At 44.1% G+C, this 26,627-nt stretch overlaps 1 protein-coding gene across 2 annotated transcripts; it reads right to left on the reverse strand.

Moving 5' to 3' along the window:
- Window positions 1-365: 365 nt before the first annotated feature.
- pdgfrb (platelet-derived growth factor receptor, beta polypeptide) lies at window positions 366-23,914 on the reverse strand. 2 transcript variants are annotated; one of them, XM_030105425.1, is made up of 23 exons: window positions 23,630-23,914; window positions 14,783-14,857; window positions 13,664-13,981; window positions 12,935-13,192; window positions 12,691-12,821; window positions 12,142-12,307; window positions 11,150-11,330; window positions 10,566-10,681; window positions 10,288-10,411; window positions 9,943-10,154; window positions 9,525-9,619; window positions 9,285-9,417; window positions 7,802-7,906; window positions 7,377-7,487; window positions 6,339-6,495; window positions 5,851-6,017; window positions 5,277-5,389; window positions 4,244-4,366; window positions 3,988-4,099; window positions 3,103-3,202; window positions 2,916-3,021; window positions 2,549-2,841; window positions 1,663-1,810 (listed from the first exon to the last, which is right to left on the reverse strand). In XM_030105425.1, exons 2-23 carry the CDS (start codon window positions 14,829-14,831, stop codon window positions 1,663-1,665), a joined length of 3,318 nt encoding a protein of 1,105 aa, XP_029961285.1. In that variant the 5' UTR covers window positions 14,832-14,857; window positions 23,630-23,914. The 2 variants fall into 2 exon arrangements, with proteins under 2 accessions (XP_029961293.1, XP_029961285.1); XM_030105433.1 differs by lacking the exon at window positions 23,630-23,914 and having other exon boundaries at window positions 366-1,810; window positions 14,783-14,831.
- Window positions 23,915-26,627: the final 2,713 nt, after the last annotated feature.

Genomic DNA, 26,627 nt, shown 5'->3' on the forward strand with positions numbered 1-26,627 from the left:
ACGTCACACCGCAAACATGAAAACTTTCAGGGACCAAGTGGTGCAGGGAGGAGAGGGCTGTGTGTGTGTGTGTGTGTGTGTGTGTGTGTGTGTGGTAGGCGGATCAGTGTATCATGCTCAGCAAATTAATGAGTCAGTGTCAATTTGCTACAGTGGGGCACAATACTCAGAGACACTCTGAGGTGAGGCGAATCGGTCCATCGGTCCTGCTGCAGGGGAAACAATGCGAGACGACAGTCGCACAGCTGACAGCGCGACTGGACGGCAAACTGAGCGGAAGAAACAACGAAATCAGAAAATGGACACATATTCTATACAGTCGACGAAAGATGTCATCAGAAAACACACACAGGCATCTCTTTTTACTATGATAATACACATTTATTGTCACATTTACAACATATAAAATGACACATATAAAAATACATTTGTAAACGTTAAGAAGAGCTTTGGTACCATAGCTTGTGATACAGTGATTTTTGTGCATTTTTACACTGAGCAACAAACTGCTGCAGGGAATAACAAGGTGTTCTTTTAAAAGGTGAAACTACGTGTTATTGCAGAACGTCTGGATTAATGTGATTCAAAGCAAAACGACAGACTGAAAACATTGTTTTTACAGGCGGCGGCGAAGGGGAGGTGTTGAGGACAATTAGCCCTTCATGTCTGCAGGCAACAATAGCTGCACGAGTCTGTCCAGAGGCACTCATGTGTGCCATCTTGTGTCAAGGCAGTGATACGCTGTAGTTTCTATCTTCACTTGTGAGAGTCACCGGTCTTCACAGAAAAAGGGATGTGCTGAGCGCTGAGACAGCCTCACATCCGTCACATGGCCCAACTGGAGATCTTTAATATGAAGAAGTACATATTTCTTTCTAGATAAAGTGCAAATCTGGCACAGATCTATGAACAGAGCCTACACAAAAGGATTTAAAAGTTCAAGAAACTCATTAGAAACACACACAAAAAAAAAAAAACATTGACATTATGGCCCATGAGAATAAAATGAGAATACATCTCACGTTAAAACAGTGCATGAGGAAACTGTCTGCATTTCAGGACCTGGGGGAGAACACAATTATGCTCAAGGTAAGAAACAAAAAAAGCAAAATAGATTCAATTTCCAACCTTTAACAAGCTATATCTGAACATTTCTTAAACAATGTCAGTGATTATCACAAAATGCAGAACTTGTTCTTGATTGTTTTTTTTTTCTTGTTGCTTTTCCTAATCATGTTATAATGTACATAAAAAGATACAAGCTACCTTTTCAGATAAAACACACCCGCTTCAATGATCTATCAATATATTTTCACTAATCCTTGTGGACGGTATAAATTGTGAATCTATAATTAAATCAAAAAAGAAGCTAAATGTATCCTATAATGAACACATCTCTTAAATTTGTCACTAGAATTACAAAATGACAGTGATTCCGTCACTACTTGTGTGTAGGAGTGTGAGTACCAATCTAAATTATGACAAGCTTCCAAAAACTGACTATCAGACTTAATGATATGCTTCACAACTGCTACACGTGTAAAAACATCCCTTCTTGAGAGGAAACACACAGATTGCCAGTCTCATTCCGCTACATTTCAGGCGAGTCACGTCATCCCCAGACCGGGGCTGTCTTCTCTCTCCTCCGTTCTCCCCGCGAGGCTACAGGAAGCTGTCCTCCACCTCGGGCGTCCCGGAGGAGCCCAGCAGGGCGTCTCTCTCGCTGCTCTCCTCCAGTCGGTCCTCCTCCGGGAGGGTGTCGGCCGTGTCCTGAGACATGGAGTCCGTCTCCTCCTCCAGGGCCAGAGAGCTGCGGGACGACGGGGCGACAAGACACAGCTCACTCAGATCGTCCATCATCTCCTCTTGGTTTCAGCAGGTTAATAATGCTAAAATACATTTAAAGAATACAATGCATAAATATCTTCTAATAACACTAAATCTGATAAGCTTAATGAACAATAATCCAGTTTAAGCCAATAACTGTGAATTTTCTAGAAGATTTATGAAGGTGTTTGTTGACTAACTTAAGTAACAGAGCTGGTTTTAAAACCACTTGCCGGAAAATGATCCAGTGATCCTGGACAAACAGTCTTTCTGTGTTTTCTCTCAGTGAGGAAGAGGAAGATCTAAAACCCGAACCGCATCGGCACATGTTATTTAACATTTCTAATATTACTCATGATATGTGAGAGAACTGCCAAGCACAGGTTGGATTCCCTCCTAAACCAAACAACGGGTTATTGAACTAGAAAAACACAAACAAAAGAAAGAAAAAAAAATATTTTCATCTGAATAATGACAATTAAGATTAAATAAAAAAAACCTCTTCAGTTTATTTAACTGAAGATCCCTAAAATGTCAGCGGTTAAACCTTCATTTCTCAGTGAAAATCTTTTGCCTTTGCGTGTTTATATAGGCTGTAAAAACACGTGGACATAATCCAGCTATTGTCTCAGCTCAACATCTGGACGAGTGGGCGTGCGGAGGGGAAAACACAGTTCCCCTCATACATATTCCTCCCTTTCAACATCTGCAGCACTTCTACCTTGATGGACTTTCTGACGGCTCGTCGGTGAAGACCTCCTCGGGCTTGGGGTCAGGAATGGGGATGATGTACTCGTTGTACGAGGCGATGGCGTCCGGCGTGTCGGCCTCCCCCCTCAAGTCCCGCGGCCTGGAGCTCTGGCTGTAGGGGTCCGGAGGGGAGGAGCGGGGGGCGTGAGGAGGGGAGCCAAACGAGGGGTTGGCCACCAGGAAGGGCGAGGAGAGCCGGGGCTTGGTGCGAGCGACCGCCGGGTGGTCGCTCTTCTGGAAGTTGTCGCTGACTTGGCTGTATTTCTGAGCAGAAGAGGCAGCGTGGTGATCGGTGCAGTGTGGAACGAGACGTCGGGTGAACTCTCGCTCTCGTTTACCTTTTTATAGCTGTCCGTCAGCATGTTCCCCACACTGTGGACCAGCAGGGAGAACTCGGGCCGCTTCTCAAACTTCTCATCCCAGCATTTCTTCATGATCTCATAGCTGTGGCATAAGAGACGAGGGGAAGTTCGTCTCTTGTTCTGACAAACAAAGAGCTGGTGAAAATGAAAGCGTGGTGCTTACACTTCGTCCGAGGCGTGGGCGGGTTTGCTCATCCGGTAGCCTCTCTTCAGCGCGCTGTAGAAGAGTTCATTCATGGGCAAATCAGGGTACGGAGTTCCTCCTGTGGAAAGCATTTCACACTGTTCAACAACTAGAGATTCATGGGACATCTAGGAAGTCACGAAAAGGGCGGGAAATCCAGTATAAAATCAATCCACTGCAGAATTGATCATCGGAAGTGATGCAGACAGGACTTCACTGTCTCAACCCAAAATTTTAGTATATTACGTAAATTTTTTTATTTAACGACTAGAACAGGACAAAGTACATAAACCGCATTGGGTTGTGTAACACAGAACTTGTTCTTCTCCAGATTTGCGAGAACGTGGACCCATAAAGTCCAGTGAAGTTCAGATCCAGACAGAGAAGCCTTGGAGATCGCTCACAGAGGCCGAATTGTGTTTGTTCTCCAACGATCCAAACGGTGCCGCATATGCAATAAAATTGTTTATTTTTTGTCATCGTGATAGTCGCAAAAAGTCGTGGGAAGCATGTTTTTCAAAGAAAAAAAAAGAAAAAGAGAGAGCTCACAATACCCTGAGCAAGGAAATGCTGATTTTGAAGCTTGACTGTGGCTAATAAGATTTTGACCTCGTTCGAGTCTTCAAACAGGCTGGTATGCTCTCTCCATCAGACATGGAATTTCAAATTTGCCAAGGCTTCATTTTAGACACATATATTTTTATCACTGAAACAAAGAACTAGCGTCCGCAGCAGTTTGGCGAAGAGCACATTAAGAGATGAGACAAACTGCCCGCAGCGAGCGAACACATCGCTCCTGTGTTGTGCTCATAGCCTCTTCAGTGTGTGAGCGTGTGTGTTTAACATGTGCATGTCTGAACTAACCCAGTGTGAAAATCTCCCAAAGCAGGATGCCATATGACCACACATCGCTCAGAGTGGTGTACAAATTATGGAAAATGCTTTCTGGTGCCATCCACTTCAAGGGCAGGAAGGTCTGGAAACACAGAAAGAACATGAAAGAAAAGAGATTTTTTAGAAAATACACACTCAGCAAAGGCGGTTCACTTCCGCAGTAGACGGATTCTGAATGGATCTGACGGGATGTAATGTAGAGTCGTCTGTGAGCTGCCTCACTCACGCTGCCTTTAGAGATGTAGTTGGAGTCATGCATGATGTCTCTGGCCAGACCGAAGTCGCAGATCTTCACCAGCTTGCCCTCGCAGATCAGCACGTTTCTGGCAGCCAGGTCGCGGTGGACGCACTGCGGTGGAGGAAGAGCAGAGGAATCACTGCAGTGAGCGATCAGGATGCTGACAGAGCTTTGCTTTTCATCTGTCCTCAACATGGAATAATGGTAATAATGATAAATATTTTGGCTTTGTTTTAACTCTACCTTCTATACAGAAAATAAAAAAAAATCTCACATTAAGTGGATTTTACATGACGGCCCTTTACAGGATATCCTGGTTTTTGCACACAGTACATTCGGTTCCATTGCTTGAAACTAAGAGCATAAATTGGGAATTATTTTTAAGCAACACTTTGAAAAAACAATGAAAACACGAGTTTTAAATATCTGGAGAAGATGAACAGGATGTAAAATGTGGGAGGACCTTTGATCGCTCCAAGTTAGTCATAACAGAAACATGCTTGTTGTTTGTTTTCCTCTCAAGTATTTGTGTAGAATTCTCTCCTCTGGCTCAGAGAAGCCATTTTCTCTCATTTTAAAACTAAACGATCAGCTAAATCGTCAAGTTTGTTAAATTTAGAGGAGGGATTTTTAAAATATGTGAGAAATAACCACCAACACTTATTGTGAAAGGATCTGAGCTCCACAGTAACAATATATTTAATCTCATATTACCCCTCTTGTTGCAGTCAGATGTTTTAAAGTGTCTGTTAGGTCTTAAAGAACAGATTATAATAAAGTAGTTTATGGTTTTTCAGTCATTTCAATAAATCTTGCACGATGCATTATTTCTTCTTCTGATGACTTCTTCTCACAGACTGAAAGGAAAAATGTGGAAAAAGGCATCCCACTGACCCCCAAAGGCTTTTTTCTTCTTTTTTTGCTGCTTTGCCGCCTCCAAATAGAGACGCTCGTCTCTCACTATGAAAACCACCGATTAAGAGTCAATCAATCAATTAAAAAGTTCAGAACGGTATCGTACGTTTTTGGAGGCGAGGAACTCCATCCCTTTTGCCACCTGGTAGCTGAAGCCCAGGAGGTCGTCGTAGGTGAGGCTGGGGGAGTCGCTGATCACCAGGTCCGGCCGGTGGCCCCCTGGACGGGACGAGCAGGGGAAGAGCAGAACGTGGTGAACTCTTCATGAATGGAGACACTGTCGAGTTTTCATGGGGAAACTCCAGTCGTCCTGTGACCACATGGGCCAAGACGAGGTTCATGCACGTTACGTAGCGCAGACTGCCTCTGAATGCTCTGTGGGTCTTCGATTACAAGCTTAACTGTGTTGATTTTCTTATGAAACTGAAAAACAACCGATCTCTTCATACTCTGCGCTGCTGTTTTACACAGCTTCAGTTCGAACAGACTTCCTTCGAAATTAGCAAACAGAGATCTGGTGTTTGACCTTTGACCTCACACACACTCTGCAAGTACGTTTAGTTCAATCCTCTGTGTTTCCTCTCTTCATCGCGCTGAATTTTTCATACTTAATTTCCATAATAACAATTTCAAATTGTTACTGTCAAAGTGACTCTTCCCTCATGTTGGGAAACACAGACCTTGTTCCTGATAGAGGTCCTGCTGGTAGGGAGACTCGTACGGGGACGGCTGGATGTCTGCGTATTTGATGGCGTCTATCTGCTCCTGCATGGGAACGTAGACCGAGGGCTCGTCTTTACTCATGTCCATGTAGCCGCCGTCGCTCTCACTTCCAAACGACACATATCTGGAGGGACAACACGTGTGAACAAGAAACCCACTATGCTGGCATGAATCCATATCTGTTCATTAAATGAGACATTATATGTGGATAATATATATATATATATATATATATATATATATATATATATATATATATATATATATTATATATATTATATATATATATATATATATATATATATATATATATATATATATATATATATCAGGGGCTATTTCAGTGTGTATTCGTGTGTGTGGCAGCAGATTTCTAATGAAGAAGCCGTCTCTATGTTGGACTAAATGGTCTTTTGTGCAGCTCTGAGAGCCGCCTGTCTCTCACCCCTTCCTCTGGCTGAGAGGAGTGCTTCCTCGGGAAATGAGGCAGCCGTCGTCCAGGTTCTTCTCAGCGTAGTACTGCAGGAAGGTGTGCTTGTTCCTGTGCAGGTAGTCGACCAGGTCGCCATAGCGACAGTACTCCGTCACCAGGTAGAGAGGCCCTGAGGAGGAATCAGAGGGAAGAACTTCATGAGAAGTTTCACAAATACTTCTCTCAGAATTTCCTCACATTGTGCAAATATTTGATGAAGAAATTTGCAAAAACTTTCTAAATGATTGCAACTCGGTGGATCAGCGGGTGGCACTGTCGCCTCTCTGAACGCGGCCCGGGCAACACTGCCGGGGTTTAAAAGAGGTGTGGAGAAGTGAATGATTTAAATAAACATGAAAAACTGCTTACTAAAGTAATGCTGGATTGAAATAAAGCAGGTCAGCCATTTATCATTCCATCAACCACAAGGAGCAATTACAACTTTGACATTACTGTTCTTCATGGTGTCTGTTGATCTCTGCGGCGAACCGCAGATCTGCTTCTCTGCAAAGACCTTTCAGGCACAGTCAAGAGGTCGACCCCGTGTTTTCAGTCTCTCTCGTTCAAACAACTTACTAAAAACAGAGTACTTTATGTCATGAGATTAGCGGAGGGAAATTACAAGTGAATTCATGTTTTTCCAGGACCTGGTGGTCAGTTTTCCTCCTCAGTGCAGGAGGAATAGTTGGAAAGAACCATAGTAACAAATGCACTGAGCACACATGCATTGAAGATTCAGTTATTGTAAAGTATATTTAATTATACTGTATGTAAAACTCCACTTTGTTCAAACAAAATCTGAAATTAACACTGCAAAAACTCAGAAGCATGACATGGCTGTTCAGATCAACTGTTTTTAACAGGTTTTAAAACTGAAATTGCAAAAACTACAGTCAACAGTCACAAAGAAACCTGAAAATAGTATATATTAAGTGGACACTACAACTGTTGGCGGCTGTGCATTCAAATGTGCAAAGAAACTGCACAAATACACAGTCGCCATGTGCTCACCATGCTTGGTGCAAGCTCCCAGTAAGTTGACGATATTGATGTGAGGCCCCAGGTGGCTCATAATCTTCAGCTCTGACATCAAGGCCTGAGTCTCACTCCTCCTGGCCGTAGCTGGATGGAAGAAGGGGAGAAAGAGAGAGCTGTGTAAAAGCAGGGGCAGAGAGAGAGAGGTGGCTGTGAGAACAAGGAGAATGGAGAGTACAGAAAGCGGCACCAACTGTGTCGCTGCCAAGCTGCTCGGTGACCTGCAGGCCGAGGTCTGAATCGGACTGGCAACCGAACTAAAGCCCAGCGGGCCGCAGCTCTTTGCACAGGAACATGGCACCGGTGTCAAAATATTTGACAGCCATGCAGGGGTGTTGCCGCGGGGCTGCTCACATCCACGCACACGGCTTTCCGCCACGTTGTCACATCACATGTCTTACATTTCAGCATCTTCACCGCCACTTTTGTGCTGGACTGCGAGTGTGTGAGACCGTACGCAGTTGCCTCGACCACCCTGCCAAACGCTCCCGATCCAAGAGTGCGACCTGAAAGACAAAGCCGGGCTTAGTGGGATCCAGCATGAATGGGGCACACATTAGACCTCGAACCCAGAGAGAACATTTATTATTCACCGTAATATGCCTGCAAACAGTTTTTTCCATTGTAGTCTTTAAAGGGGAAGCCGATCAGAAACCTGCTTGTAGCAGATTATAAAGAAGATACAGATTGTTGCCGTTGAACAGAGGCCTGACTGAGCCGGCCGGGGAGGTGTTCTGTTTGAAGGGGAGCAGCTGACGGCGAACGGCGCGTCATCAGAAATTAAAGCTTAAAAGGAGCTTTAGAATGAAGGACAAATGGAACCAAGTCTAGGACAATTCATTCAGTATTTTCAGCGTGAACTCAAAACACCCACAGATCCACAACCGCTTATTGATGGGTTCAGTTTGAACTGTCGGCTCCCATTCAGCTAATGAGCAGGCTGACGACAATGAGCCCGTTCAGACTCATTAAATGTGGTAGAACCCCGTTTTTAGTTGCGCAAACTGAAGAGCTGATTGTTGAAAATGTTTTATTTTTAATTTATGTAATGAAATTTCAGATGAAAAATGTTTTTGTTAGAAAAAGGCAATAAAGTGGTTTGAAGCTCCCGGCTGTGGAGAGGCTCTTCAGTCACTCCCTAAAGCCTTCAGAAAATATATGTGAAAAAGCAATTTTTTATTTACATTTAATTCACTATTACACATCTGAATCAAATTTTGCAACGAGCAAAATGATAAAAAAAATGATTAAAAATGGCAACAATGGATAAAACCATGCAGAAGGAAAAGAAATCAAAATGGCTAAAGCAGGCAGAAATGGATTTTAGTTAAATAACATTGAAAAAAAATGTTTAATGTTTAAAATGTTGCGGAGCTGTGAATTCAGAGAACTTGAACCAAACACCCCCCGTCTCCTCCAAAAAAATCCCCCGCAACTCTCACGCTGCACAGGCTCCGTCTCTCTGCGAGGGGCGACTTTCAGCCTGACGTCAGACTTCCTGAAGTGTTTTTCATTATAGGATATTGTCGTTAATGACTGTTGGGCCGGAGAGGCAATAAAACTCTTCTCAGACTAGTTTAGAGGTTTTCAGTTCAAAATATCTAGTATGGCTGCAAGCTGATTTTATAATTAGAATTAGTCTCCACAACATGTACTCCATTCCATTTAGTGTACTTTAATAAAATAATTCATGGTTTTTAACCACACAATCATTTAATTTTACAATGTTTTTTTCCGTCTGAAATAAATAAAGCAACCCCGTGACCCTCAGACACTCTCTGGAAAATGTGCTCAAATCTTGTTTAGCCGATGTTTTTACGATTTGAAAGAGTTTTACTCCTTTTGCTCTCATGATGACCTCTGGGCCTCTGAGAGGAAACCCACCCAGCACCAGGTTGTCTCGGGGCATTTCCCACGCCAAGTCGTACGGCAGGTGGATGGGGTCCACGTAAATGTACTCGTGTCCGTCCTGGCTCACCGACTCGATCACCTTCCATCTGATCTCGTAGCGAGGTTTCTGGGACCATATTAAAAATAAATATCAGGGGAAGGAATAACATTTCAAGGTATTCAATCACTATACTTTAATCACAATGCACTAGATGTGAAGATGAAATATTTTACCTTCCTCCACACAGCGATGAGGATGATGATGGACATGATGACGATGACCACTAAGGCCAGGACAGCGGCCAACACTGCCACCTGGGAGTACAGCGCTGCAACAGGCACATTTTAGAATGTTTTATTACAAAGCATATAGAAAGATCTCATTAGGTGTCACTTAGATATGAACCGTAATTTAAAAATATGATGGGAATAAGCTTTCCTGAATGCACATAAAGAAATTTTGAATTTAAAGCAGAAAATCTTACCATTTAATTGCAATTTCAAATTAATTTTTTATCACGTTTGATATATTAAGTATTTGATAATTAAAAGCAGAGAGAAATGCCAATTAATGCAAAATATAATGAGGGAACGAAGCCCAAAGGGAAACATTAAAGACAGTAACACACGACATTCCCCTTCTGAAACTCACTGCTGGACACCAGCTTGACGTCCCTCCTGTCAGCGACTCCGGCTTTGTTGTCGCTCTCGCAGCGGACGGTGACCTGCTGCGGCTTGTCGAAGGTCACCTGGCTCCGCACCCAGTTGGTTTTGCGCGTCTCGTTGTAGCTGACGTCGGTGTCGATGCTCAGGCCCTCCGACTCGGAGGTCAAGGCCTGCCACGCCGCGGTCTGGTTGCTGCACCTAACAGGGAGCGCAGTGCAGAGGCAAAGCAGATGCTCTAAATCTTCCACTAAAATAAAAGTGTGTGTGAGGGCAGCCCCCTAGTGTTGCCGCAGCGACACTCCAGTGATGGACTGGAGGCGGCGTGACTTACTTGTGCATGCTGTCGCAGCTGTACCACTGTATTTCTGGGGCCGGGACCCCTTCGGCTACGCAGGTCACCAAGTGCCTCTTCCCCGGGAGGTGGTGGTCAGTCAGGTCTCTGATCTGAGAGGGAACTACACACAGGGGGGTGGAGCAGCCATTAATCACTGCCGACCGGGTCGAAAAACAAAAATCTGTCCTCGGTTTCACTCTTTCCTCAAATACAACATTCACACAAACGACCCCCATCATAGATGAATAATTTTGTTTCTTGGCACATCCTCTCACCTCGGACTTCCAGGTCAAAGGTCACTTGCTTCGTGTCATCGCCGTTGGTAACCAGAGCAGTGTAGCGACCTTTCTGCTCCGTCCTCACCCTCACTAGGGTCAGAATAGTGACATACCTGATGAAGAAGAAACGAAAAACTTAAGAAAACTAAACTTAACTGAAGAACTACTTCCTTGACATTGTCAATAAAACTTAAAATTACAAGGTTTAATATTTATGGCAGCAGCCAGAGTTTTACTTCTAAAGGATTGTCTGCTTTTTTTTGTCAAGTCAGTTTCAAAAGGAAATATTCGATCGCACGACGCTGCATCCCAAATGTTCTGCATTAGTCAGAAAGACTTTAGTGAGTTGTGACAGGTATTTGGTGTTTATGGTTCCTGTGTGATGAATGATGGCATCCTTCCCTGCAGAGAGGATTGTGTTTCTCCCAGTGGAGGCCTTATCGGGTGATGAATGATGAGAGAAATGCCTACAGAGGTTTTCACCCCGTCACTGCTAAAGTGCTGAAATTCATCACAGCCTCTGAAGTGTTGAGATTGTGTGCGTTACGTAGTGCACCTTCAGGAAAAGCTGAGAGCGATACCTTATTTCATGCTCTTTTCTGATTATGATGGCTCGGTCTGTTTTGATGGGGCTGCCGTCTTTAGTCCAGCGGACCTGGGGGGGAGGGTAGGCCTCGATCTCCACTCTCAGCTCCACGTTCTCCTGCAGCATGGCTGAAGTGTTCTGAGGCGTGGAAGGCTTCAGGTCCACAAAACCATTTTCTAATCCAAAGACAGGTGCATGCCATCAACAAACTGATATGCAGGAAACAGAGAAAAAAACTAAACAAAACCTAAAATCAATGAGAAGACAGAATGAGCAGTCTTGTTCTTTCAAAGTGAATTTTCAAACAGTAAAGCATTTCTTCTCTATAAGTGACTTTACTGATGACAGTGAACTGAACGCTGGTGCGTCTGTGTGAGCAGACATGATGGTTTTTTTCCACTCAGATGTTCAGTAAAGCTACTAAACTGTCGTGGCCTCCTGGCGCCTTCCAACATGGAGGACGAAGCTATTCAAGGCTCTCATAAACATAACACACCTCAGTGCAGACAGAGTAAGCAGTCACAGACCCAGAATGCATTCAGTGACGGTCAGGAGACAGAGCATGGAAGAGAAAGCTCCGGCTGATGAACCCTGCTTTTATTGGCTCTCTATCTACTGCAGGCATGACAGCTCGACTGACTTATTACCGTACATGTTAATGTTTAGGTTAAACGTCGGTGATACAAACATTTATATGCTTTGAATCTAAATTTAACTTTGCTGCAGCCCCTGATTTGATGTTTCGGGGCATCCACACCACGTCCAAGCTTTATTTCACACTTTTTTGAACAGAAATAAACAGAGCTGATCTTTATTTCCTTTAAAAGGAACAGTTCTCCCACCTGAAACTGCAAAGGTTGACATAATAAGCAGTCTACTCTATGTTAGCGACACCCAATAATAAGCTGTGCTGCATTGGTTTGTTTTAGTTTCGTGTGTGTGTGTGTGCTTGTGTGTGTGTGTGTGTGTGTGTGTGTTCTCTCTCACCCAGCACCGTGATGTTCACGCTTGCCGATGCTGTCTGGTCCTGGACACCCTCGTGGACGCGGCAGACGTACTTTCCGCTGTGGGCCACCGTGGCCAGAGGGAAGATCAGGCACGACCGCATGTTCATGGCAGACAGAACGTCTGTGAGCGGCTCCACCTCCACCTCCTGGAGGAGAGAACGAAATACCACAATTGTAGTGACGATGTTTCTGCATCCTTTAGACGAAGTCCAATCACCACGTAGAGTTCAGTACTTAAGGCAAAGCTGCCTCCTCAACTGACATGGCAGCATCCGAAACATCCGAATGTCTTACGCCAAACATGAAACAAGGAAACATGATCTTGACGTTCATAGAAAAAATAAACTCAGCAAAGCCACCGCTTCCCCAGATCACAGCATGTGCGGCGAGTCTTATTTCACACACGGGTGAAAACCGAGGTGTGTCTCTACATCTTGTTACGATTTGGCCTCTGTGAAGAAAAAGGCCTTGGAGAGATTACAAAGAGAAAGCTCAACAAAAGAACTTGTTCTTCTTCACTCCTACTCACCTCTCCGTTGGGGATATCCCAAGAAAAAAACACCAGCTCCACTCCGTGCACCGTGCAGTTGACCGTAAGCGGCTCGCCCTGCTTCAGCACCGTCTTGGACGCGTTGATGTAGGCGTCGATGGCGTCCGGGACTGAGGTGAGAGGATGACGGTGACACCATTTAATCAAACAGCAACTCAATTAAAATCATGACACAAGGTAAAAAATAAAACCCTGGCATTTTAATCTCAACGCGAGCGCCTACCCACGATGCTGAAGACGTAGAAGGCCTGAGACTCTTTCTCCACCCCGTTGAGCTCCCCGCGACACACGTAGGTCCTGTCTTCCAGCGTGGCCTTGTAGCCCTCGCTCGGCACGTACCGGCCCCTGATGGCCACTTCCGTGTCCTTCTCGTACAGCGTGACGTTGATGGCCGGGTCGGTGACGACGCACGGGATGGTGCTCTCCTCGCTGGTCTTTGTCACCATGCCATGGGAGCTCTCGATGAAAAACACACTGGGGTCTGGACACACACACACACACACACACACACACACACACACACACACACACACACACACGACTCGTTTCATTAGTTTAATTGTCTCTCATTTGCTCCGTCCCAGTTCCTGACTGAGTAATCACTGTAATGATCTTTATTTTCAAAAAAAAGACTAACTGAAGCATGAATTTTACAAATAAAAAGCTCCAGCTTTCTCATTAATTCAGTCTGCATGCATTCTTCACAACGAGCTGAAAACAAATGTGGAAGTCAAACAGAAAATAAACTTTTGGCAACAAACAAGCAAACTGAGAGGATTTCACTTATTTAAATTGTGGGAATACTCAGCAGTGACTTAAGATTTCACAGTAGATTGCATAGTCTAAATACACTTGAGTAAAATTCCATGTATTTGTATCAGCTGGGCCTTTCCTGAAGCAGCCTGAGCCCACAGAGGAATCAAAGTTAAATGAAAAAAGTAAACAACCCCACCTGGGACAAACACAGCCACCTCCTTAGTTTCTCCCGTGAGTCTGTCGATGCACTGATAAACGCCTGTGTGCCTCCAGCTCACGCTCAGTAGGGTCAGGGCGCTAGACGAGGAGGAGTTCTGCACTATTTCGTAGCTCGGGCGCCCGTTCTGAAGCGGTTCCACTTGGAAGTACGGCACGTCGTCCCTCTTGAAGTCCCAGGTCGTCTCCTCCGAGCCGGAGCAGGTGAAGGTGAGAGAGGCGCCCTCTGCCAGGACCAGCTCCGTGTCTGCGGGCCTGATCTCCAGGCAGCACAGTTCAGCGCTGAAATACAGGAGAGCTGCAGTTTGCAGAACGGGGGGTGAAAAAGAAGAAGTCAGGATGGAGGTCAAAGAGACGGCTGCATGAAGTCAAAGGTTAAATCAACAGTGTTAGCCAGATCCTGCTCTATCTCCGAACGATGAAGGATATGAAGAGTCTGCAGCAGATCTGTGAGGCGCTAACAATTTGGCGACACGTGAGTTTATTAAAGCACTGAAAGTTTGAAAGCATCAGTTTGACCTTGGATCAAAGCCCTGCATGATCTCACAGTCTGGACTCTTAATAGATTTTGTTCAAACACCTTTTTTCTAAGTGCCTATCACAATGGTTTCCAACTTGGGGGGCAAGAAAGATCACAGAGGGAGCCTGCGGCTTTACCTGCTCTGAAATTGTTAAACTATATTTGCACATGTTGAAGAAAACCATAATTATATAGTATCTAGAACTGAGAGCAGAACTCTGCTCGCTGCTTTGAGAGTGGGTGTGTCCTGCAGCATTTGGCTTCACTGTGAGTTTTGGCAATTTTCAGATAACAAAGGCGGTCCACAGTCTTTCTTAGAGGTAAATTTCAGGGGAAAAAGCTTTGAAAACATTCAGTGAGACAATCTACCAAAACTATAGTCTCTGATCTGGAATTTGCTGGTTGGAAAAAAAAAAAGTTATAATTGATGTGAGCTGCTCTGCTAAAGTCCCTGTTTTGCAGTATTGCAGCGTCGTCTCAGCTTGGCATCAAACACTTTGCTTGATTGCAAACTCATCTCCAGTTTTTTTGTTTCGTTTTCTGATTTTCACTTTTCATCAGCAGACGTTAAGCTCTTACCTGTAACTGTAACTGCCAGGTGGAGCGCGGACAGCGTCGCCCTCCCCATGGTGGTCGCTTTCAGATCACTCCACTCTGCGGAGCAACAGAATTTTGTCAAAAGTCAAAAGTTTTACTCATCGTGTCCTGTCCATTACACATGACCTTATCATGATTCTGCCCTCATGATCACCAGCAGGTCAATAAGACATTTAATCACATTTTCTATCAGAACAATCTGTTTTCAAGAAAAGACAATGACATGGAGAATCAGGATGTTCTGCTCATACTCAGAGAAAGCAAACAAAAAAGATCCAGTTTGCTGTCAGGCTGGAGTCTTTCATGCCTTCGGGACTGAATCAGAGTCTGAGGTGCAGACGCGGCTCGCTCTGGAGGTACTGGACGCCTCGCTGCACCCGGACAGAGCGACAATGTCCGGCTCTTTTTGTTCCCGGTTCACCGGCATTCTGCCCACTAACAAACGGGTCACTGTGTGCAGCTTCGCGATACACTCGCCGGCAACAATGCCGCGTCCGCGCTATTCTTGAGCCGCGCTGAGCCATCAATTGGTTTTGGCATAAACAGAAGTGAAAATGGGGGGATTCACGCAAAATGACAGGCGTGCACTGACGTCTTTTGAAAGGTTGCTATGGTTTGGCAACGGGGTATCGAGTTATACACCAGTGTGATATCAACATCCCAGAACTGATTCAGCACCTTTTGAGGTCAAAGGTGAATGATGATCCCCATCATCCAGTCTCTAACAACAGCCACAATTAGAGAAGACCTTGAAGTTGTAATTTCACAGCGGAGCGAGAGGCCAGAGGGAGAGATGGAAGAGGGGAGGGGTGGTTTGTTGTTATGTTTGGGGTGGGGGTTAAGGTCTCCAGCACACGGACGTCTGGAAACAGTTAAGGATGGATCACAGGCCTGTACACAAAAGGGTGGGAAAGAGAGAGAGGGCGGAAGAGTGACTCTTGGGAAGAGCGAGGGTGGAGGAGGAAGAGAGGGAGTCAGCCAGTGGAAAAATGGTGAAACATTTGTTCAGGAATCTTTCTCAATGTAACATATTAACACATGATAATCCACTCTAATCGTGTGATTTCTATTTTAAGAAAGTAGGCTTTTTATCATCATCTATGAAATACAAAACACATGTTGAATATTACACGCCCTCATCTCTAAAGCATCAGTTTTCTCAGTTTTAAACGACCAATAAACAATTCTGTCAACACCACTTTATCGATTCTGTATCAAACTGATATAAAGTGACAGGTTTATTTTTATGGCCACTTTTGATAAATCTGGCAGAAGTGGAGGCAGTTTAGGTTCTTGCGACAGACACGAATCCGGTTACTCAAACCAGATACGTGTTGTCTCCCTAAATTAACTGCCTTCGGCACTTCCGCTCCCAAAACGAAAAGCTCAAAGCTCCCGAGTTGCTCCAAAAACATGACTGGTCCATTTCCTCCCCCGCCTCCTGGTTCCAATAAAAAGGGGTGAGTGAGAGAGAGAGAGAGAGAGAGAGAGAGAGAGAGAGAGAGAGAGAGAGAGAGAGAGAGCGAGAAAGAGAGAGAGATTTAAAAAAAAATCTGAGATGTAGTTCCTATACAAACATAGTGAATGCTGCATGCACTCCATTCAGTACACACACGCCCATCCCCCCCATCATCCATATGAACACACACACACACACACACACACACACACACACACACACACACACACACACATAGAAGCAACCCTCTCCCCCCTTTCTTTCCCTGTTTGTCGCTGGTGTCTGCGTACAGTTCACGTTCCCACAGTGTTCCTCTGGAACTTTCCCAGGCCCGCCGATACACTTGGGACCCTGACTGTGATGACGGCAGGAGCGGAGGGGTCACCTCTTCCCCAGGGGCCCCAGCGGCAGGCGACCCGGGCTCGTCCACCGAGGAAGGAATACATCAGCGCTCAACAAGCGCCGCCGGCCCTCAGCATCACTGGAGATAACTAACTGACAGAAGCCAAGCGTAGTAACACTGAAGGCATGTTCCACTTGGCACCGTGAAACGTCCAACAAATCTTCTTGTGACCAGTCGGGGCCGTCTACTGATGTTTATGCACAAAGAAGAAAAAGTGCACTGTAAGGGCTGCTGCAGGATATGGATTTACGTCCAGCAGCATAAAAAAAAAAAACTGAAAATGTTCTTACTTTCAAAAGACTGCTGGTGTTTTTTAAGATCTTTCAAAGATGAAGGAAAAATAATGTTTAGCTACTGCAATACGATAAGGTTTAATGTTGACCGGCAGACAGTGGGGTTCTATGAACACAGAGCTTTGAGAGGAGCCTGACAGAGGAGCACACTGTGCTGGATCACAGACAAGCGTTTGGAGAGTTAACACTGACACACAGAACTCAAGATTGGATACTGTGTGACGGGAATGTTTAATTTTAAGTTCTCGTGTGAAACAGCATTTAAAAATCTCCAAAAAAAAAAAAAAAAACTGCTCTTCTCATGGAGATTTTAGGACAGACTTGCTTTCGTGAAAATAGTGAACTAGTAACGCTAAGATGTGTTAAAGAAATCTGGACCATCGTCAATGTGCCGGGAAGCTTTTTGGCATCACTTCAGGGACTCCAGTCAAAGCACTAAGTAGCAGTTTAATCCCTGAACCGCAGGACCGCTCGTTATTTCAACCAAGGAGACAAGAGCGAGTCAGAATGAGAAATATTTTCAGTTTCAGTCAAGCGGTTTTCAGTCTGAGGATGAGAGTCTGTAGAAGACCTTCCAGAGTTTAAAGAAGAAAAAAAAAAAGGACCGACATGATTATTGTTTTATTTCTAATCTTAAAAATAAGATACGGCATTCCTTTGGTAATCCTGAAGAAAACAAGCCGTGTTTATGTTAGTGGTGGCACAGTAATCACCATGAGGGATAAATTGTTATCACTCAGTATGAAGTTTTCTCACAGATGCTGGGAATTCGGTGGCTGATTGACCCTTCAGAGTTTTCATAAACAACCCAGCTTCGCTCGTGGTGTCACCAGCTAACAAGCAGGAACGCTATAGTCGACCTCAGCGGGATGCTTGCAGCCCACGCTCAGCTTCAGGATACTGCTGGGGTGTAAACGCGAGTCCCCCAGAAGCCTGTAATCCCACTCCTGGGATTATCTGTATATACCGTAGCTGCATGTTGGACATATGGCAGTGATAAAGCAGTGCTGGACGAGGTGGGAACTGCATGTCAGAGCCGCGTTTGCTGCCAAGTGTTTGCGTGAGCGGATCTCGAGGGAGTTCGTAAAACTCGCGCTTGCAAAAAAGCAGAAAAAAAGAGTAATCTATAACAAAAGGGGTGAACGATTTCCAAACAGCCTCTCCAAGTGCAGCTGGACTTCCTGAACAGGGAAAATTTTCTGGTCATGTGTGGGTGTAAGGCAGCGATGCATCACTGACACAGCGCGCCGTCAAAACCACGAAACCGCGTTCAGAGACAACAAGAGACGCCACAATGAGTTGAACACCAGCTATAATAAAGCATCTGCAAAGAGAAAAACAGCTCACATGACGAGGTGCGCAGGAAAGACATAATGTCCAAATAAGATACGTAATGAAGCGTAAGCAAAAAGGACCGAAGAACAACAAAAACCAAAAAAAAAAAACATACAAAAGCAATCAAACCCAAAGACCAACTGGACCAATGACGAGGCATGACGAACCATCAGCAGACCACATGAACCCTGCACTCAGCAGACACTGGAAATAAAAGAGCGAACTGAGCAGGCAGACATGAGGAATATGGGAAAGGCCACATCAAAGTGCGGAACGGGACAGCAGAAGGAGCGCACACGCTTACTCTAACACACACGCACGCACACACACACGCACACACAGTCTTGCGTCACAGACGCTGATGTTTACGCTGCTGAAGTGTCCAGGAAATTGTGATCTACAAAATAAACATTTTCTGCTTAGCAGTCTTTTCTTTCCAATGCAAACAATTATAGCTCACATATGAGTGATCTGGAGCTATCATTGGCGCGGAATTCTTTTTTAAGCCGTGCACTCTACCCTATCAGCGCAGAATAAATGTTCTTGCCATATTTGTCGCTGATTTTTAGAAAGCTGCCAGGTTTTCTTGACAGGTCTCTGAACGGCAGGACATTTGGCAAGCTCTGTGGGAAAAAAATGACCCAGTGTGTCTTTGTTTTAACAAACGTCCAATTTTATCACTCATCTCGGGGCGACCATCCCCCCTGAGGGAAACCTTCTGGTCCCTCGGCAGCAGACCCATGATGCTCTGTTCCCACCCGAGGCGCCCTCGACGTCCACCGACCCTGACGGGACGGATGCATGTGCAATACATTTCCAGAGCTGTAACAATGATTAATTAACAGTGGGTTTAGAAAAAAAAAAAAGGGTTAAAAAAATCAACTATGATCACATTATTGCAAAAGATATATCAGAGTATGTTAAACAGGAAGTGTTCTGTTTATGGAGCCTGTTTCAATCATTAGAACTTCTAGGACTGTAAATAAAGCCAGTGAAGCTTGGGGATCTGTTTCATTAATATGAAATTAAATATATTAAATTTTTAGAAACTTCAGTCTCACAAATGAATTCCCAGACACAATTTTTTGCTGTATTTTTAACAACTGTGCCTTCAGCAGTTAAATGAATCATTGCAAATAACAACCATAGCTTTATCCAGTATTAACAGTATTAACTGTCATCAAAAACAAAAGAGAATGAATCAAAGTTGCTATGCAGATTGAAAGAACCAAAGCAATCATCTGTTATTTTTGTTTTTTTTGTTTTTTACCATATGCTGCTATTTAACACATTCACTCATGTGCCTCTTAAATGTGACACTCATTTACGAGGAGCTCCAGTCAAACGGGACCCATATAATTCCCTCCCATTTTTCCACTCTAATGTGTCATGTTCTTGGCAAGTGTCGAGCATTCTTGTGACGGACTGAGGCAGTAAAGTGGACCTAATCTGTTATGACAATATCTTGCTGAAATAAGTAGTTTGTCGAGATTTGTGGCTCGCTTCGAGTGACCCTGAGCTACATCTCACAGTCACACAGCAGGACGCTGAACTTTACAAAGTCCTGTTGCCGAGCAAAAACGACTCGTAAGCCGTAACTTCATTAAACGCCACACCGAAGCCATCTGAGGTCTGCATCATCAGACAAAACTGCAGTTGTTTATATTCATATATCTCCAACCGGCTTCTTTCAGCGCAGCGTTTAGGTGCAGAGCCTGTGAGGTCTTATCGCACAAACCGAGGCAACTTTGTACTCATGTCGGGGCAACACATGTTTGGGAGACTGTGGATTTTGGTTTGTGCCCTTTCAAACAGAGCTGTAAATGCTGTTTGTAGTGGCAGTGGGGGGATGTAAAGAGCTGCTTGGTAAATCGTATGGCTGTAGCATGGCTGCCTTTGCTGTGGCTGCTCTTTGATTTTACTTTAATGATCTGCTTTTCTTCACTCCTGGGAATGAGAGTAAAAGAAAAATAATTAAGATCATTTAAGCTAAAGCATTTTTTTTGTCATTTAAATCAAGCTAATCAAACTCTCGGGTTACACACACTTATTCTGTATGTAAGTCTTTTCACACTGCCCACTCATGTAAATACAGGTATATGAGCAAAACTATATCTTACTGTGTTTCTTTTTCTCATGACTTTTCCACCTATATGATTAGCGATACCTTCCTTTTCCTGCTGTCTCAACACGGGTATAAAATCCCCCGGTCTCATGAGAAACTGGCATAAACACACTTCCACTCCCTCCACTCTTACATATCCTCACCCCCAAAAAGAAAGAAACAGAAACAGCTGAACACAATTAGGACTGACTGGCTCTAAATTCCACCCATTTCCCTAAACACAAAGGAAGCAGAAAACGAAGAAAAGTCCCAGAGAATCACAAAACGAGGTGATAATTTATTGCATTTGTGCAGCTCTGGCATTTTATTCTAATCTAATGAAAAGTTTACACAGCAACTCTAAAACACAAAAATGGCACAAAATACAACTTGCTCTCTATTTGCAACTGTGCAGAATAGCGTTATCTTGTATGAGCAGCAGACTGTTTTTCTTTGTCTTCCTTTCCCACTGCACTGTATCACCAATTCCAAAGTGTTTTTGTTGGAAATAGGACAGCGCAAAGTCAAGTGAGTAATCACAGCGCTTAAAACGACTCTGATGGAGACCAAAACTTCCTGTTGAAACTCTCGACTGTCCCTCATGGAACTAGTGAAGAATTTACTGTTTTACTCAACTTAAGCCTGTTAAAAAGCAGTCAAGAGGCCATTTGTCTTCTCTAACCTCTTCCTCAATCAGGTGATGTGACAGGAGCCAGTTCTGACAGACACAGTGCAGCAACACTTAATTTTACAGATCAATCAAAAGATTTAAAAACAATGAGGAATGGCACACAGAATATACATTAATAGTTTCATTCAAACATGTAATATTTACCAATCTGTGTAGATTTAACAGAAAAAACGTGTTTTATTCAACATTTCCCTCAAAAAGTTTGGCAGCAGAGTAAAATGTAATCAAAAAAGTGTAATAGAATAAAGTGAATGCTTCCCTCATCCTGCAGGAGTGGTTCTGCTTCCTGGCTGAAGATGAGTTGCAGCTGCCTGACAGCTCCGCATGAGTGGGTGGGAGAGAAAAACGAGGGAACAAGAGGGAGGCCAGATGGACAGGCGGGCGTACAGGATGCTTTGTTGCAGCCCCACTTAATGCTGTTCATTAATGAGTCAACTATGAAATCTGGACACAGCTTTAAAAGAAGAGGTGACCTACAGAAGGCCGCCGGAATGAGTTTCCTACAAAAGCTCTGAATGAAGAATCATGAGTCAGACGTTGATAGACCACCAGGGACTGATGAACTCATCAGCAGACGTGGTAACACAAGAGCTAAAAGATACGTGACTATTCCAAACATGTTCTTCAACACAATATGTTTATGCAAATCCAAACAGCGTCTCATCAGTTTTGATGTTGTGGTTGTTCCGCAGCTGCGTGTTCAGCTGTCATGGGGATCGATCACAGGAAGAGAGAACGGGGGACGTGTTTCAAGACTCCGCCGCCGAGCTCGAACTGCTACATACAAAAACTGTGCAGCACATGCGAGCTGAATCAGACTCCTGGCATGTTTTTTGCATGGTCATAATGTGAAGCACATTTTCTCATAGCGGCTGGCATGCAGAAAGCCCAGAACGCCAGGAAACAGCTGATGACGAAGGATTAGGTCTGGGCCAGGGGAATGGAGCCGACTGGGCTGCACAGCATCAGAGCCGGGGAGAAGCGCTCTGCTGCAGCGCATACCAGCAGCCTGACGCACAGGGAGGAAAATCCCCGATGGTCAGAGGAGAAATTAAACTTCACGATGTTTTGAAAACCTGGCAATAAAGATTTGTCAAAGTAAATCTGGTCTTTTGCTGTGAAACTCCCTGCAGTATATGTTCAGCTGGCGGTGAAACTATGAAGTGAATGCATTACGGTTTAATACCGTTGATGGCGAAGGTATGACATGCATGCAGCTTTCCAGCAGCTCATCTATAACAACAGCTCCAGACCGAAATAGTCACAAAGCACGAGAAGATCAAACACTTCGCATGTAGAGGAGGAGGCAAGGATACACAAAAAAAAAAAAAACACAGGCCAACGATGTTTTGATCACCACTGGCGCTCATTTAGATGGTCTCTTCGCAGAAAAGTCATTCATACACAGATCGTGCGTGTGCACTCAACAAACACGCTAAAAACCACAGCAGCAGAGCGGAGAGGGGAAGTGGGGAGGCTTTCAGGTGCAAAACATATGGCGGATTAGAGACACTCATGCCACATGTGTCTCGGCCATGAAATAGCTTACATTTGCCATAATATAACTCATTCCAGGTTCTAAACAATTCCACTGTGATGAACGCAAAGCAGTGATTCAAACGACCGTTTATGTCTGCACGACTGTGGGTTACTCAGAAATGACTAAGTCACTGGTTCATGAAAAGTTTATAAGGGGAATTTAAAAAAGTGACCAAACCAACAACCCATAAATCTAAGCTGGAATTTGAAATCGTCCACAGTTAAGGAGAATGACGCCAGGTCTGTAACACAACACAGCTTTTTAATCTCAACTCTGTGGAGATACGTGGATAAGATTTATCCTCCTGGAGTCGTGGAGAGGGGAGGAAAGAGAGTGATGGTTCAGCGGTGAGTCCCGTCAGTTCACCCAGGGTGACTGAAGGAGGCTGTATAAACAAACCCTTTAGCAGTGAAGCACAAAGTGGAGCGCATACAAACAGGTTGGCTATAAAGACCCGTGTGTTTGTGGGTGAGTGTTTGTGTTTGTGTGTGTGTGTGTGTGTGTGTGTACGAGACCCGGGGACACCTTGTCAAGCGTATTCGCTCAGTGAGAAAATAAACAGTGTTAAAGTTTCAGTGTGTAAAGAGTGAAATGGTGTCTATGTACAGAGATGCAAGACACTGCTACGTTGATGTTTGAACAGGTTTCTCACACTCTTTCGCATTGTAATGACTGGTGTGTGTGTGTGTGTGTGTGTGGGTAACAAATACCACAGACAGAGACACATGACTATCAAACAGTAACAAGACAGACTTGATGGTCAGACCCAGAAACCTCAACCTGGTTGTCTTTAAAATCCTGCGTCACCAGAGATGGAGGGACGGGACGTATCCCCTCTGTGTCGGATGGCTATGAAATTAAATCGGCCACGGTGGGCTTCCCATGAAGACTAAGTGAATTTTCACCACTTTGTAAAACACGTCTCCAGTCCCTGCCAGCAGCTGCCAGGCGGCCGTGACTAACTTCAAAATCCCTGACAGCGGCGGAGAAGCAACACCTCTTACCTTCAGACGGCTGTCAAAGGGGTGTCTTCCCTCTCCGTCCAGGCAGAGCAGCGAAATCAGAGGAGGGACTCCCAGCCGGTCGTCTCTACAGGGGCTGCTGCTTCAAATGTGTGGATCCCTCAGATGTTCGGTCTGAGGTTAATCTCTGCTGTCCCAGGAGTCCGGTGGAGGAGGTACCGCAGCGAGCCGGCCTGTTTGTTTAGTCAAATCACAGCACCATGGGGGTCTCTCTCCACTCTCACACACAAAAAAAAAAAAAAGCTGCCCAACTCTTGGAGAGGGTGCTCTAAGTTTAAAAAAAAAAAAAGTTCCCAATGGAGACCTGCGCACACACACACACACACAGACACACACACACACACTCTCTCCCACTCTGACAGATTCACACAGAGTGTCAGTGGAGCTGAGAGGGAGCAGAGAGTGAGGCAGAGGAGGGAGGGAGCAGGAGAGCAGGAGAGGCAAACTTTCAGGGAAAAAAACCAAGAGGACAAACAGAGGGAGAAAACTTCAAAATACAGATCAAGTTCTGCTTGTTGTTCTTGGGGTAGCGGCTCGGAGGTCCCGAGCTGCAGCGATTTGTTTATGAATGGAGCGGCGAGCAACTGGAGGTGAACTGAGACAGTCTCTATTGGCAACAGCAATCTGGACCGCATCTAACCCCTCTATAAAACAACAAACACAATAAAAAGGGAGCGAGAGAGTGAGAGAGTGAGTGAGGGGTCCGGGGAGAAGAAAGGCTTTGGCAGCGCTCGCTGCAGCCGGCTTTGGACACAAACGTGGAAGTCTCAGTTTCTCATGTTCTTATATAATCTCACTTCTAGATTCAGGTGTAAAAGTGCTTTATCACATGAAAATACTTCAGTAAACCTCTTTTTTCTTGCAATCACAGTCTCTTCTGAACCTTTTTCTGTTTGTTTTGTTTTCTAATTCATCCCACATTAAAAAGGCATCCCGCTGTCCTTATCCACTTTTCCTTTTCTAGTTCATCTAATTTCTATTTTCAAACACATGTATATACACACTATGCAAATACATGTACTCTCACTACTGGATCGCCCCTTAATTTCAACCTTTCCCAGGATATGAGGGCTTAAAATTCATAATGCGGCTCTGCAGCTGACGAAGGCCTTTTCTTCTCCAGCTAAAGAGCTGGTGGTGGCGGACAGAAGCGTAGGGGAGGGGGGGCAAATTGGACAGTAACATGTTCTCCTCTAATTGTGAGGGTAAATCTAAAAGCCCGGCTAGCAGTAATTAGAGAGCCAGTGAAGTCCCAGTTATTAGTTAGGAGGAGATCAACACCACCCAGCGCAGTCCCTCCTTCACGTCCATCTAATTCTGTCTATGTAATTAACACTTCCATGCAATAAATCTGATCCAGCCTCACTCAGTAAGTCTGCTCTGGGGTGTCTCAGAGCTTGCAATGAGTGTCTGTTGCAACTTAGGAAAAAGTTTATTGCAAAAAAAAAAACAAAAAAAAAACAATAGATCATACAACTTTGCATCCATCTAGACAGATCTTGCAGAATACAATTTGTTGTTATGCATAATTTTGTGGTTACAATAGAGAGCGACCACATCTATTGGTTTATATTGGTTATACAATATTTTGTTATTCTTTCAACTTAATGGAGCAGTTCAGTCTTTACCAAAGTGGACCTGGAAATATTCTGCTACAACAACACGGAGTCCATTCAGCCTCTCTGGGCAGCTCAGACTGTTTTCTCTCAACGCTGATCTGAACTGCTGCCAGACTGCAGTGCAGCTATTGCAACTATTTTTGTTGTTTGTCTATTTTTTTTTTTTTTCAACTGACAGGGGCCCCTGTAGGGGCGCCTAGAAGAGGGGGAGAAACAGGGAGACAGAAAGAGGGCGATCTGATACGAGGCCCGAGCCCATCTCACCTCTGAAAGATGAAGATGGATGAAGCCAAAAGGAGCTGGAGCTGGAGTCACATCCATATAAGCTGTACTGATATGTTCTATAACTCTGCTGCATCAGTGATATAATTATATTTAAGATTATACCTCAAAAAGGAGACACAAAAAAGACACACATTAGAGGACAAACTAACAAAAGTTACCTTGTCCATTAGATGAGAACAGCAGTAATTATTAGTTTACAGTAAAAGACTCAATTCATCAGAATCAGCAGTCTGTCCAATTAGCTGCTTCTTTTTACAAGATTTAACCTGATTTAACCAAGTCAGGATTATTATTGAGCCAAGTCAATTTTCTCACTAAAACACAAACATTCCCATGTCTGAGTTTAGTCCGCTTATATGTTTTTCCTCCCTAAGAAAAAAACTGATGTATTACCATGTTCAATATGAGAGCCTAAGAACAAACTTTAATTTTCATCCTGTTGCTCAAATTGACCTTTTAGAAATGTCATCTCAGACCTCAAATAAATAACATAAACAAGCCTGAATTTGCTAAACAGGAAGTGAATTAATGGACGTTTTTCATGGCTCAAATCACTTACAGAACAGATAAATCCTGAACACTAGGTGTGGTTTAGCAGCATGTGTCGCTCTCTGACCTGATGGAGACAGTGGTCCTGGTTCCTGCCTGGTTTGGAGTCACAACACTTCACTTTGTTCTGTGCACAACAAAACGATAGTAGTTTATTAGACTTGGACATTTTCTTCCAGTGGTCAGCTCAGTGTTGCCCCCATGTGGAAGTTTGAAGTCACAACAAAAAGCACAACAAACCAATGAGTTTCTTGACCAACATTTCACCAAAACCTCAAGGTGCATCACCAATGGGAGAGATTACACTTCGTAAAGACAAGAGAATATGATTTTTTTTTAACTACAGCTCAATAAATGATTTGTTTTCATTTACCAGTAGATTCACCTTGTTTATTCACACCATAAATAAAAAAAATATAATAGCGTTATTATACAACTACTATTGTTTTCCCATACAGTACCAAAATTCATCATTTTAAAGATGATCTTTTTAATAAATCTTGATTGTTTATTCCATTTTGAACTCC

The sequence above is a fragment of the Salarias fasciatus genome, chromosome 2 (genome assembly GCF_902148845.1).
Source record: "Salarias fasciatus chromosome 2, fSalaFa1.1, whole genome shotgun sequence".
NCBI classification, from domain to species: Eukaryota; Metazoa; Chordata; class Actinopteri; order Blenniiformes; family Blenniidae; genus Salarias; species Salarias fasciatus.